Consider the following 14,487-nt stretch of genomic DNA (forward strand, 5'->3'; position numbering starts at 1 on the left):
CTATTTAAATTAATCAAAATTTACCACCCCTTAACGCCGTCAAAATTTACCCCCCCCCTCCCCTCAGTAGGAACTTCTAAATTATGTATTAAACTTCCAAATTAATAGCCTCAGCTTTCGCTAATACAAAGTTCAAAATTCCGCCTTTTATGCCAATCATCACACTAACGCCTTCACTCTTACTTTATCCTTAACAGAAGGACGAGCGGGCATTGCCTGGGGACCTTCTAGCTATAAAGATGCTCTTTCTCCCCCCCCCCCCCAGATATCGAAGTGTCTCTCACTTCTCCCCCACCAATTTCCTCTCTCTCTCTCTTCGGCTTCAAAGGGTTAACCAGCTGATTTTCGTAATGGTGAGGTGTAGTGTTTTCTTCGCGGTACGGACTGAATTCGTAAATAATATTCAGACGATCTTCGGCTTCAAAGGGTTAATAACGAGGAATCAGGTCTGAAACCAACGTCCAAATGCTGCAATTTCGAAAGCAATATGCAAAGAATTACAGAAAGATAACCTACACGTTCAACTCCGTTCTAAGCTCCCTTGCTTACAGACTCTTTCGTCTCCATACGCGCATAGGCAAACTACAAGCGCCAATACGCTCGAAAACACGGAACAACCCGTAATATCGACTCCACAGGCCTGGAACCAAAAGTGTGGGACAAAACTGACCGAGTGCCGCCTAGAACAGCCCACGGACAACGGAAACAATCAACAAGTTGGGGTGACCCCAGGGTCTGCGGTGATTAGTTGGCTGAAAACCAGTAATCTGATGATGAACTAATTAAACATGAACCAACCACACATTTGTAGGCCTATAGGAAGCGGGAACCAATCGCTCTCGTACAAAAATACAACTTGTCCTTTAGGATTCCAACATGCAGTGCTTTGATTTCAGAAGACAAAACATTTTAACCTGGTCCCCAAAGAGGCAACAGGTTCACTCCACAGTCCACGACCTTTCTTAAAAGCATCATACTGAACTGGACGTCACACTAAGGTTCATTACCGTGTTCACAAAACCCAACCATTGTCCCAAAACAATTCATTCATGATCATCTCTTCGCACTGAATTTCAATGGCACGTACCAACATTCTGCACGTAAATTTGCCATGCCTACTAAATGTCCCGTCTATCCCATTTCCCTAGATTCGACCGTTCTAACAGAACTGAGTGCAGAATAGATATTAAGAGTATCCTCAAGAGATAAATACAAAAGTTTCACATCTATACAACTTGGAATTGTGGTGCTGTGTCTTTTAATCTCCGGGGCGGAAGATAAAAGATTCTAGGGTGGGATATCAGTGTCGTGATATCATTATCTCATCATATCTGCAGAATTTTTAATATCATACTCATGGCATTTACGGAAGTATAAAAGCTTCCACCGTGACCAATCGACGGTACATGAGCGCGCAATTTCGAAGAGCACCAGGAAAATTGTTTAACGTAAGAATGTTCTCAAGTACAGCCAATCAGAGACGTCCGTTTACTTTTCCGCAGATAATGTATAATGCGAGATGTGGACAAAATCTGGGTTAGAAAGAGACCCCAAGGACTGGTGGGAGGATAATAAAATATATGTTAGGTAAATGGAGTTTGACGGAATGGATTCAACTGGCTCAGGACTGGTAACTGGCTCTTGTGAACACGGTAATGAACCTTCGGGTCCCATAAAACATGGAGATTGCGCGACCATCAGCTTCTCAAAGAAGTACTCTGCTCCATGAAGTTTGTTGAGGATATACACAAAGCGATAGCAAATCTGTCGGCCGAAACGTCCTTACGATTAGGTTCACAGTTACTTCAGACTTTCTGATACTGATTTAATTTAAGGAAACTTGAGTCACAACATTTCCATGGTAACACAACGATTTGTTTTTGAAAAGCACACGAGTACTTAAATTGAGGGGCACATTTGAAACAGAAAAACCAAGGATCTTAAGCGAGATTACTCACGCGAAGCCTACAAAGGGCTACAATCGATACTAAGTTCGAGTCATGTGTCAAGTCGACAGACCCCGTGGTTAACTGTTCCATCACCTTCACACCAAGTTCATGCAAAGTGCGCCTGTTATACACAACAACGCGAATAGGTCTACGCGGTAAATTGTACTCCGGACTTACATCAGCGAACCCCCCCCCCCCTCTCTCTGTGAAATACAAATATGGAAGTGCAAGCCGGAATTTAACACGCAGCGAGGGGGAAAAAAAACCTGTTCCCGCAAGTCACGGCGCCGATAACTTATCTTGCGACCACAGTAGAAATCCCGTCATCTGACAGTCACGATTCGACCCCCGGCCGATAAATTGTGGGTCGGGACCTCGGCACAGCATCGGTCAGTGTACGGTGAGAAACTGCCAGAGGTCGGGCTCCTCAAGTCCTCGTTCTAGGGACCTCTCGCCACACTGTCGACAGACTCCTTTCTAGAAAAGTTTGTTCCGTCTTCCCCGTCCAGCGCAAAGCAAAAACAGACGAGAGCTGGAGCCAGTCCGCGGAACTATCGACACGAACAAACGTCGATTAAATCTTGTACGAGAGGTCATATCGATCAACTACAACCAGCGTCTCACAGTGCCTCGTCTTCGAGGCAGGAACACCATGTGAACTAAAAGGCAGACGCCAACGTTTCGAGAAAGCATATATCAACCTTCTTCAGGGCTGGAGTGAGGTTGTTGGCAAGACGATTTTCTACACTGGCCTTGAAATAACTAATTTAGGGTCAACCAAGGGTAATAATGAAGAAGATAAATGCCCCATGCAGGGAATCAGACAGGGGAAATGGTATAGCCCTTTAAAGGGACTGGAAGGGACCATAGATGATTTGGGGGATAGGCAGAGCCCATTCAGGGAACCACACAGTCTCCTCCAACTCAGACGAAACAAAGATCATCACGATTTTTAATGGCGCACTCCAGACGTGAAACAACGGCCTCTTGCGTTTGAGTTTTTAAATCGCTTTGGCAAGAGGAAAACCGAGCCTCCGGCATACACGTACCATTTCAAGAGGCCTCTTTAATTGGCAGTGATGCCCCCTTCATTGAAGATACGAATCTGCAGTCGCCAAAAGTTAATGACAAGAGACATTCTGCACCAAGCACAAAAATTACTTTTAATTGTACTTCGTTACATACTTTAATTTTAATTAGTGTTCTGTCTGACGACAGGTCCATATGAACAGGATCCTTCCATCCCTTTCTCGGACTGGGACCTGTTCATATACGTTCTTGGCAGATGATCCAGAAGTGGTTTGCCATTGCCTTCTTCTGTGTGTGAATGGAGTAATTGTTGGGATGCCACGGAGGAAAACTCCGTGTTGCCTAGACCACGGCCTTGCCCAACACAAGTTATAAATTCGGGCACCGCCGGGAATCGAACCCGAGACCCCAGGATTACAAGGCCAGCGTTCTAACCGCTAGACCACCTCATCTTATTATTATTTAGTGTTCTGTCTGACGACAGGTCCATATGAACAGGATCCTTCCATCCCTTTCTCGGACTGGGACCTGTTCATATACGTTCTTGGCAGATGATCCAGAAGTGGTTTGCCATTGCCTTCTTCTGTGTGTGAATGGAGTAATTGTTGGGATGCCACGGAGGAAAACTCCGTGTTGCCTAGACCACGGCCTTGCCCAACACAAGTTATAAATTCGGGCACCGCCGGGAATCGAACCCGAGACCCCAGGATTACAAGGCCAGCGTTCTAACCGCTAGACCACCTCATCTTATTATTATTTAGTGTTCTGTCTGACGACAGGTCCATATGAACAGGATCCTTCCATCCTTTTCTCGGACTGGGACCTGTTCATATACGTTCTTGGCAGATGATCCAGAAGTGGTTTGCCATTGCCTTCTTCTGTGTGTGAATGGAGTAATTGTTGGGATGCCACGGAGAAACCGGGGAAGCCCCCCGGAGGAAAACTCCGTGTTGCCTAGACCACGGCCTTGCCCAACACAAGTTATAAATTCGGGCACCGCCGGGAATCGAACCCGAGACCCCAGGATTACAAGGCCAGCGTTCTAACCGCTAGACCACCTCATCTTATTATTATTTAGTGTTCTGTCTGACGACAGGTCCATATGAACAGGATCCTTCCATCCTTTTCTCGGACTGGGACCTGTTCATATACGTTCTTGGCAGATGATCCAGAAGTGGTTTGCCATTGCCTTCTTCTGTGTGTGAATGGAGTAATTGTTGGGATGCCACGGAGAAACCGGGGAAGCCCCCCGGAGGAAAACTCCGTGTTGCCTAGACCACGGCCTTGCCCAACACAAGTTATAAATTCGGGCACCGCCGGGAATCGAACCCGAGACCAGATTACAAGGCCAGCGTTCTAACCGCTAGACCACCGTGGCTTGTTACATACTTAACGTATCAAAATAGATTCAAGTACTTTATGGAATGTACCAATTAAACTTGGTTTCCTGTAAACCAGGGTTTATACTAGGCCGAACCTAACCTAACCAGAACTAATGAAACACGAAGAATTTTGGTGGCCCCATATCCCCGATACTAAATTTAATCGAAATACATCCTGTGCTTTCCAATATAAAAAAAATCCTTCAGCATTATGCGTTGTTATCGACTCCGTGGAAAAGAAATGCATCTTTCCTACACATTTCTGCTCGCAGAAAAGACATTATCATATCGCCTACTAGAATCAGAGGAACATGTCAGCTGGCACCAACAAAACTCAAGTGGACACTGATATAATAAGCACGATGGAACAATGGCGGTCACGAGCTCCAAATTCATAAACCGTTCCGCGGTTAATGAACTCTACCAAAATTATCATGAGATGTCGGTTTAAGATTTCCCCCCCCCCTCCGCAAAGAACTTCACGAATCATCACCGCTGTGACGTCAATGGGAGTTTGTTGCACGTGAATAAAATGAGCGGCGCCAGTTTTAAAGTCAGACACCAGACGGCAGCCCCACGAGCGTTGACAAAAAAGTTTTTCAACACTTAAAAACCACAAATCACACTAATATCGCCCTGATTACTGGGACAGCATGACCTCTGAAACGTCGGTAAACTTCTGCCAGACTACACGGCGCAATAACCCAAAATACACCAATCTCCAGAATCACCGCCGTGAAACCCTCAAATCTTACATACAAACGTCATAACTAACACAAACTCACAATTCAGCATCACCTTTCGAAAATTTCCGCTGCATCTTTGAAATATGATCAAATATACACATCGAAAAGATTTCGCTAAATACCAAGGTGCCTTCTTCAGGAAGTACTCACCTGTGACCGGCGGCCGGCGCGGCGCGTTGCCGAACGGGAAAAATGGAGACTCAGGGCCGAACGTTTCATTCCCCGTTCCACCGTAGCTGTTAGCGTACGCCTGAAAATACAACAACAACAACAATTTCACAATTCACATCAGCAAAACGCAATACCGCTTAACAACTACTGGAAAACCGAGAACTTAAGTCCTTATTGCGGAAACACCAAGCAGTCATGGAAGAAACAAACAAACAAAGAGGAAACAAAGAAAAGTCAACCAATTTGCCACTTCCGTTGACGACTCGTGTTCATGTACTCTCCTCACTTAGCGGGTCGAAGAACTCCTTATTTTGAAGCAGAGTTCATGTCAAAGACAAGGACCTAACCTAAGATTCTGAGACGCACAGAACTACTCTCCATAATGATCGTTTGAACCAGAAGAATTTATTGTTTTCCTCGAAACTTATTTTGTTACAAAATACTAAATACATTATACCGAAATTGTCTGAAATAAAAATTACTCATCGTAATAATATCCGTACTTTGTCATAAGCCATTTTGGGATTAACAACAAAGTTCAATACGCGCTTATGTGCTAATTTGTTATACTGGGTCAATACCAGCCCGTCAACTTCGGGCGTAGACTCTCCGATATAAAATTTCACCTAAATTCGTTCAGTAGTTTCGCCCCAAACTACGTTTTTCGTTCAAATCGAAAAAATTGAAGTATGGACGAACGAAATATATTTCGAGGCCGCATACAAGGCGTGGACCGCGAGTGCCATAATCAGTTACCAAATTTGGCACAAAATAAGCCAACAAATGTCATAGATTTCAAGTTTCAAATCCATCTACCTGTACCAAACCAGACCACAGGTCCCGACACACCTCAAACCTCGTGAAAAATGAAGTGGTCAACTTTATCCCCGAAGAAAGAGTTCCGGGTGTATATCGGATAGGAAGCTGCCGGTGCCGACACAGTGGTTACAAACCGAAACGTTCCACCCCAACCGTGAATCGAACACCTGTCACCCGCCACGCAGACACTCACTTCAGCAAACAGTGGGAAATGACGAAGAAACTGCTTCCTCACCAAAATTAAGGACGACGAAAACAACGGAGAAACCCGTAATACAAAATCCGCTTTAAAAAAAGGTAATTCGTATGTTCAAATATTCGAAAACGACACTAACTAATAAAATCGGAGCAGATTAAATCCAGAGAATGCTCGAATCATTCATTTACCTTCAGTATATTTCGGTTTCCTGTCTGTTATCAACACCCGCGAATATTAAAATATACGAATCTACAGGTGTCCCAAAAATATATACACGAAAGTGTTCCCACGGCTCGTCAGCCGTAATACAAAGGCATGCGATATCAACAAGACGTCATAATGATACCTGTCCTTCTGCATGGGTGTGAAACTTGGTCTTTTGCTACACGGGGTGAACATATGGCAGATTATACCTGGACCTAACAGAGATCACGTGACAGAAGAAAACTTTGCCCTCTTAATCAAATATAAAAATGAGCAGATGAAGAAGGATTGGGCGGACAGGGCATGTAGCACGGGTGGAAGAGACAAAAACCTAGACGAAAGCGAACGCTTGGTAGACCGAGGCGTAGAAGGAGAATGTGATAGTGTGAACGGGACTGTCCGGGAACAAGACCACTGTAACGCTGTTGTCAACACGGTGATGAACATACTGGTTACACAAGAGCCAGGTAATATCTCTGTACTACACGATCGACACCTGTCGACTTGTTACGGAGATGTGGTGTCTTTCCCCCCTGCGATAAGTAGTGGATTTTTAAGTGGTATTTAGATGTGCTTCATTCAAGGGGTCAGTTCATACTTTGATTTCGCTAGGAAGACCAGATATTTCACCAGGGTCCACAATTTCGACGTTAAGGGACAATGCAAAGATTCGCGTATCGATAGTAGACATCAGAGTTTCGGGACACCCTGTGCGTGTCGCAATGAAAAGGCAAGCAAGCACAGACAGACCTTAACAACATCGCCAAGCTGCTAAACTAAAGTTTTCCTTCCCGCTGCCTTCAACGTCTTTTAATTCGCCTTACCGTTTTCAAAACTTTTTCTTCCCCTTTCGTTCATTTCTTTCTTTCTTTCGTTTTTAGTAGTTCCTTCATCGTCTCATTCCGCTACTACTACTACTGCCTGGCTCTTTCTTCCTCCAGTAAGAGTGCAGCATATCCCAAGGCAGGGAGGGGGAGAGCTACCTGCATGACCTCTTCAGTTGCAAAAGCTAATTAAGCAGCAGTCAGCTGATTACATGATTACGTAAACTCAGACGAGGAGCGAACAACCTCTCGCAGAAAAACGAGAGGTATAGAGGACATCAAAAACAAAGAATAACCAAAAGTCAAGACCGAATAGTTTGTACACCTGCCTCGTATTAGTATATCGGCTATACTGAGGCTACTAATGTTTTTCCTCAGGACCCCCATGAAAATACACGAACGGTATCTTAAATCTGGCCATGACCACTTCATTTAAACCCCATGCGGGTCTGTCTACAAATTCCACGTCTCGAAAGTAATGAGGAAAACGACACACACAGGACAGCAAAGTATATAATGTACTTATCAAACACCAAAGGCAAATTCTTGCACGTACACAACGTCATGATGTATAAGGGACGTGGAGGTAACGTTCATTCTGGACCTCAGTAGGTAAGCAGAGGTGCCTGAGACAACCGAACCCCGGCAGCTCGTCATTTTATCGACAGAGTTATCGGAAACGGGCATGGACACATTCAGAATAAAAGTTGTCTCAACAGTTTTATCAAAATCAGCAACGCTTTACCGAGAGACCGAGGTAGGTACATAAAGAGTCCTGATGGGACTTAGATCATTCTTGCAGGCAACGTAAGCCACCAGCAAAGCAGTAATGGGTCCTAGTTCCAAACAAAACAAATAAACTACAAACAGAAAGAACAAAAAACAAACGGAACCTAAGAAAGGAAAGTTAAAGGAGAGGCAAAACGTACAAGTTGGAGAGACGGGCGCGTCCCACTGTGTAATTTGCACAGCGCTGCCCCATTTTTATTGGTGAAGGGAGACTAATGAGACCTTGTACTTAGGCTACTTGGTGAAAGCCGAGGTTCTCACGACAGCCAGGAATAAGCTACCCCTGCGGAGACCACTTCCTGTAACACTGCATCATCGAAATCAGTTTACCTGATATCATAAAGCACGTCTTGTTAACAAAAAATGTAGAAATTAAATATCAGAAGAAACACGACATGTCTCCGCAAAGTAAAATTAAAGTATATATTAAGTATATATTATATCTTGTCCGTCTAATCACAATAAATTCTTATTAAATATTAAAATATTACAATAATTAACATTTAAAATATTTAAAATATTAAATGATGTTCTTTATCGAAATATTCGATTTATATTAGACCATCATTTTTCATGTTTCACGACATGTTTCAGTTCCTAAAAGAACCATCCTCAGGTGTATATAATTATATGGATTCTTTTAGGAACTGAAACATGTCGTGAAACATGAAAAATGATCGAATATTTCGATAAAGAACATCATTTAATATTTTAAATGTTAATTATTGTAATATTTTAATATTTAATAAGAATTTATTGTGATTAGACGGACAAGATTTAATATATACTTATTATATCACAATATGACGCAACTTTACCATCTTATAAAATTAAAGTGATGGGTGATGTACGTAGCATGCATGGGAGAGACCACAGATACAAACATTCACTCAACAAACACCGACAGAAGACACTACTTTGGAGACTACATCGTGAAACAATGTATGATATTAAAATGGATATTCGAGAAATAACAAGGGTGGGCAGGATACAACAGGCTCAGGAAAACCTTTTTAAAAACACGGCAAATAAACCTTCGGGACTCTACTGGACGTCCTTTGACTGACAGAGCGACTGGAGACTTTCCAAGAAAGACAGTGCGCCATTGAGTAGTTGTATAGACAGAAGAAACTTCCAGCACGAATGTCATCAAGTCTCAACATCCGGACGCAACCGCAGAGTTCAACGAGAAAAGATAGGACGAAGAAGAATCAGAAGGAACACGCAATAAGAAAATAAAAAGAGATAAAAAACATATAACGTAAAAGATACATAAAAAATTAAAAGACTAAGAGGAGTTAAAAAAAATAAGAAGAAATAAATATCAGAGCCGCCACTGGTTGCCATGACAACAGAGGGGAAGACTGACGTAAGATGCAGGCATCATTAACAGAAATCTTCCTCTTAAAACAATCTGAAGCCAAATACAACGGTATCTTTCGGTATTACAAAAAACACTCCAGCCTGGACCAACGCACGGCACGGCTGAAGAAGATTACCAGCGTCAAACGCTGAAAAGTTCTCCGTTTCGGCAAACACTACAGTTGCCATCTTCAGGACGAACGTGTATCGCGTGATGTGTTCGGCAGCTTCACATGAAGCAATCAGCAGGTCGCGACGGCGTGCGTGATGTGGAGGACACGATTCGCAGAACTCAGGAGCGATCTACTACACAATCGGCAACAAGCACGTGCCTGAGGAAAAAACTGTGACTAAAATATTTTCGATTCATCACCTCACATATATATTACATCATCAGGACGATGACGATGGAGGCCATAAGCACCTCCGAAACGTCGGCCAATTTTGTACAACGCAAGATCCCAGAAGACAAGCCATCTTCATAATCGACGCCGTAAGAACCTGTAATCTCACCACGCTACTTCTGGCTCTTACACCTGACCTGTTGATGTCCGATTTCTTAAGAAGCGTCCGCTCGATTTCACTTCTTGGTAAAACGATGGTATTTTTTTTACGGCAAACATCTTTCGACGCCAAAAGTCCCTTTCGCCCAATTAATTCACTGTAAATGTACTTCAAGTATTCAGAATAGTTACCGACTCCAACGAATGTCCAACCATTTTAAGCAAAAAGAATTTTGCATTAATTCGATTAAATCGATTTACACTGAGAACAAAACACGATTAAGAATTAATGTAAATTTAACCTCTGACGCAGTCTTCCACAAGAAGTTTATAACTGCTCAGTTGGTCAACAAATTACCTGCCTTGCCCACTGATCCATCTACGTGTTCACAAAATCTTACTAAATCTTTTAATAAACTTAGTTCAGTCCTTAACAAAACATCCAATTTCTGAAACATCAATTTTAATATTATCTACGCCTACGTCTCCCAAGTTGTCTCCTCACTTCAGGTGTCGCAACTGGAATTATGTATCTTCAATATCTAATTTCCCCATGTGTGCTAATTATCACAACCGTGACTGATCATATGACATGAAGCTCTTCGTGGTGTAATTTTCTCCATACCTCCTGTTTCGTATGTCCAAATACCTTCCTCAGAAATCGCTTGATACGAAAAACCGAAAGCCCACACAGAGACGTCAATATGACGGCTTACTCGGATAAGCTTTTTAAATGGTTATCTCGACTACCACCAGACGAAAGGTAAATCAAGTTCCTGGATTGTAGTTGTTGCTGTTTCTAGCTCTGACCAACGCAACACAAACAAACAAAATTCTCACATCGACAAGACAAGTTAACAGCAAAGCTCAGCGAACGTTTTCGGGACCTTTTCCACTTCGAATATTGGCCAGGTGACCGGTTATGCACACGACGTGCGAATAAAAAAGAGATATTACTTTCAAATGAGTCTCGTTTAAGCACTTCAAAACGCTCACACACTCTATTTAAGAACATATTCTCACCTCACTCAACTCACTCACATGTAATTGAAACAGGGTCTAAATTAACCAAACAAAAACCAATCAATTAGTCTATGGCACCTCTGCCCATCGTCTAAAACAGTGGTATTCAACCTGGGGTACGCGTACCCCCGGGGGTAAGCAAAGACATCTTAGGGGGTACGTGAAATTTAAAAAATATATATATTATTTTATGATAAACACTGAATAATCAGTAATGTAATTTATTTAATTTATTTTAGATGTAGATTATATACTACGTATAAATTGAATTATACACCAACAACTTTGGGGGTACAAAGTTGAAGAGAAATTATATCTGGGGGCACGCGAAGACATCTTAGGGGGTACGTGAAATTTAAAAAATATATATATTATTTTATGATAAACACTGAATAATCAGTAATTATTTAATTTATTTTAGATGTAGATTATATACTACGTATAAATTGAATTATACACCAACAACTTTGGGGGTACAAAGTTGAAGAGAAATTATATCTGGGGGTACGCGAAGACATCTTAGGGGGTACGTGAAATTTAAAAAGAAAAATATTATTTTATGATAAACACTGAATAATCAGTAATGTAATTTATTTAATTTATTTTCGATGTAGATTATATACTACGTATAACTTGAATTATACATCAACAACTTTGGGGAGAGAAATTATATCTGGGGGTACGCGAAATCAGAACACGCGCGCTTAAGCTACGACAAGTCATTCAACGAAAACGCGTTGTTAGCATCCTTCCATTTCTTTAACCAGCGGTACTACCCGATCTGTCCATCTATTTCTAGGTCTTCCTATTGGACTTCTCCATCCCTTTTTGTCTACATGTACAATTATCCGTGGTATCCGATCTTTTTGCATACGCCGTGCGTGTTCTTATAATTTTATTCAGCATTCACCTACTTTCTTGTCCTCACTTGTTCCTTCAAATGCGTATCGCAGGAATAACTTCGCTCATTGGCTCCTATCTCTTGCTGCTACCATACAGATATTCTAGAACAGCCATTGTCTTTTTTAAGCCTGGTTTATATTATTCTATTGTTCATGGTGCGCCATACATTGTCCAGCTATGTTTTTTAATTTGATAATTGATAACAAGGCACGTTTCAATCACTCCGTTATCTACGGCAAGTTCTGATTCTGCAGGTGTACATTCCTCCTTTCTATGACACCCATTTCATTTCTTTCGCCATAGTTAAACTTGGCATTACTTATCTCTTTAATTACGTAATGAAATGGTCAATGTACGGCCAATTCATTATCACCTACAAACACGAGAGATAACATTTTTTTGTAATAAAATTATTCGTAATGTTTAAAACATCCCACTCATCTTTCTAATAAGAAGCCACATTATCTAAATAAAAACTGAATGGTACTGGGGAAAGGCGAGAACGCAAATCATTGTCTAACTGCAATGTTAAACTCAAGACACTAATAACATGCTCTGACAGTTCTTGCCCTGTCCAAGATTTGCTACAGTTTATTCGTGTTAACCCTGTCGAATGCCTCAGTCTAGTCGCAGAACAAAGGTTACGAATTACGTCTCATCTAACTGATGTTTCTCCTAGCACAAACTCGTTTATCCTTTCCCAAGCCCTCACGTAATTGGTTTTAAATTTTAAGTAATTCCTCTCAAAATTCTGGTCGGCATTTTTGCATAAATCTCGTATAAATTATTCTAGTTTTCACGTAAATTTTGATTCCTCGGTATAAGAGCCATTTTCATTTTTTCTGGTATCTTTCCTTGTTGTCAAAATCGATCACACAGACAGTCACAAAGATTTATACAGCATTCCACATGTGATGTAACCCATGGAGGACACCCCTTGTAGAGCAAAGAGAGGGGTGGGTGAACTGTAGGGTAGGAAGTAATCGTGGGAGAAGTAAATTGCTCGATTACATTTACTGGTGGGGAAGAGATGACAATCCTCACTGTTAACCATCAAAGAAAGAACATTCACCGGTCTGTTAAATCACACTTACAATGAACAGTTCGGGTTAGTAACTACCAGCTTCTCAAGAAAGGACCAACACCACGGAACTGTGAATTTTTCACGACATAAATCCTACTTTCGCTTCGAAACTTTTGCAGAGAAAATAACACCTAAAGAGCACAATAATTCCGTCAATTTCAGACGCCATCTTAAATTGCCTACCGAATCCGACAATTTTACAAACGCGTTTATGTGATATTCACATACAATTAACCCGTAATTTCTGGCGTAACTTTTAATGTTCATTAGCCCTTCCAATCAATGGTAATTATATGTACCGTACCCACAGCATATTTACGAGTTTAAAATTTATCTCCGAATAAATAGCGTTAACCAATTTATCCTCGTAACGGTGAAATGTTGTGTTTTCTTTGCGGTACGGACCGAATTCCTAAATATCACTCAGACGAACTTCGGGCTTCAGAAGGTTAACCTCGTCACCCGAACAATCTATCCGATCAACACAGCAAAACAAGTGAACGCAGCATCCCGTCAAGAAAATGGCTGCCGCCGAGGCACAATCTGTTTGTTTTAATTAATGATCCCACGGCCACGTGAAACACCGATATAAGGCACGTCTCTCGTGGCACCACCATAATATCTGTGGGATAACAGAACGTCAAAATGCCCCAAACCGGATCGGATCGAGTGACCTCAAGCAATAAAACCAGTCCATTGCAACTTTATTGGTTCACATGCACCTGCACCTTCGGGGTTCGAGTCCCACACTACCACTGCAGGGGTGTCCATAATACGGTATCAGCCACCACATGACAGGTTAATTAACATACGAGTACGAGGGTAAGAATGAAATTGATGCAAAAATAATTAAAAAACAGAACCCAAGGCAAGGTAAAATGGAGGCAGCAGTGACAAAAAAACGTAGTCCGCATGTAAAATATAGAAAAAATACAATTAAAATAAATGACCCACAAATTAAAGCACAAAGCATGAAATAAAGAATTGAACAAAGAAAAACTACAAAACAAAGTGAATAAGATTAAAGAAATAGGGACAGGAAACTTGCAATGAAAGAGAGGGAAGTGAAATTTAAATAAACACGGACTAAAAAAAATAAAATAAAATATATCAGAGCGACGGAAACAAATAATTGTCGTCGTACATTACAAAACGAGACAAAATGTCAAGTGCACACGCACTGGCGAGTGGTCGAGAATCGAAGGGATGAGAAATTGACAAGAAGACAACAGCAGAGACAAAAACTTAACACGAATAAAAACAGGTTAGAAGTTGGGGAGCACGGGGCACGACAACCCCCTTAAATCAAACTGCAGTCTAACAAAATAAATATTTACTTCGCAGTGCTGAAATTTTACTACCAAATACTACACATATTTAGATAAATAAAATACAAGAAGACAACTTCGTAAAGTCTTCATTATCGTCATCCCTTTCACATTCAAATGAGAATGTTATCGCGACACAAGTACAGTCTCCTCGTTCTTCACAGATCCTCTT

The 14,487-nt window shown here is 41.6% G+C and overlaps 1 protein-coding gene across 13 annotated transcripts in view; it reads right to left on the bottom strand.

The window, feature by feature from the left end:
• da (transcription factor daughterless) overlaps window positions 1-14,487 on the bottom strand; it is a 149,575-nt gene that overhangs the window by 107,332 nt on the left and 27,756 nt on the right. For all 13 annotated transcript variants that reach the window (XM_087356462.1, XM_087356443.1, XM_022077835.2 and 10 more), the window contains exon 3: window positions 5,257-5,356. In XM_087356462.1, coding sequence (XP_087212588.1) covers window positions 5,257-5,356 — 100 coding nt within the window. The remainder of the gene's footprint in view (window positions 1-5,256; window positions 5,357-14,487) is intronic.

This window comes from Zootermopsis nevadensis, unplaced genomic scaffold, assembly GCF_977971745.1.
Source record: "Zootermopsis nevadensis isolate Lab colony 2312 unplaced genomic scaffold, Znev_1.0 Znev_ptg000002l, whole genome shotgun sequence".
Taxonomy (NCBI): Eukaryota; Metazoa; Arthropoda; class Insecta; order Blattodea; family Termopsidae; genus Zootermopsis; species Zootermopsis nevadensis.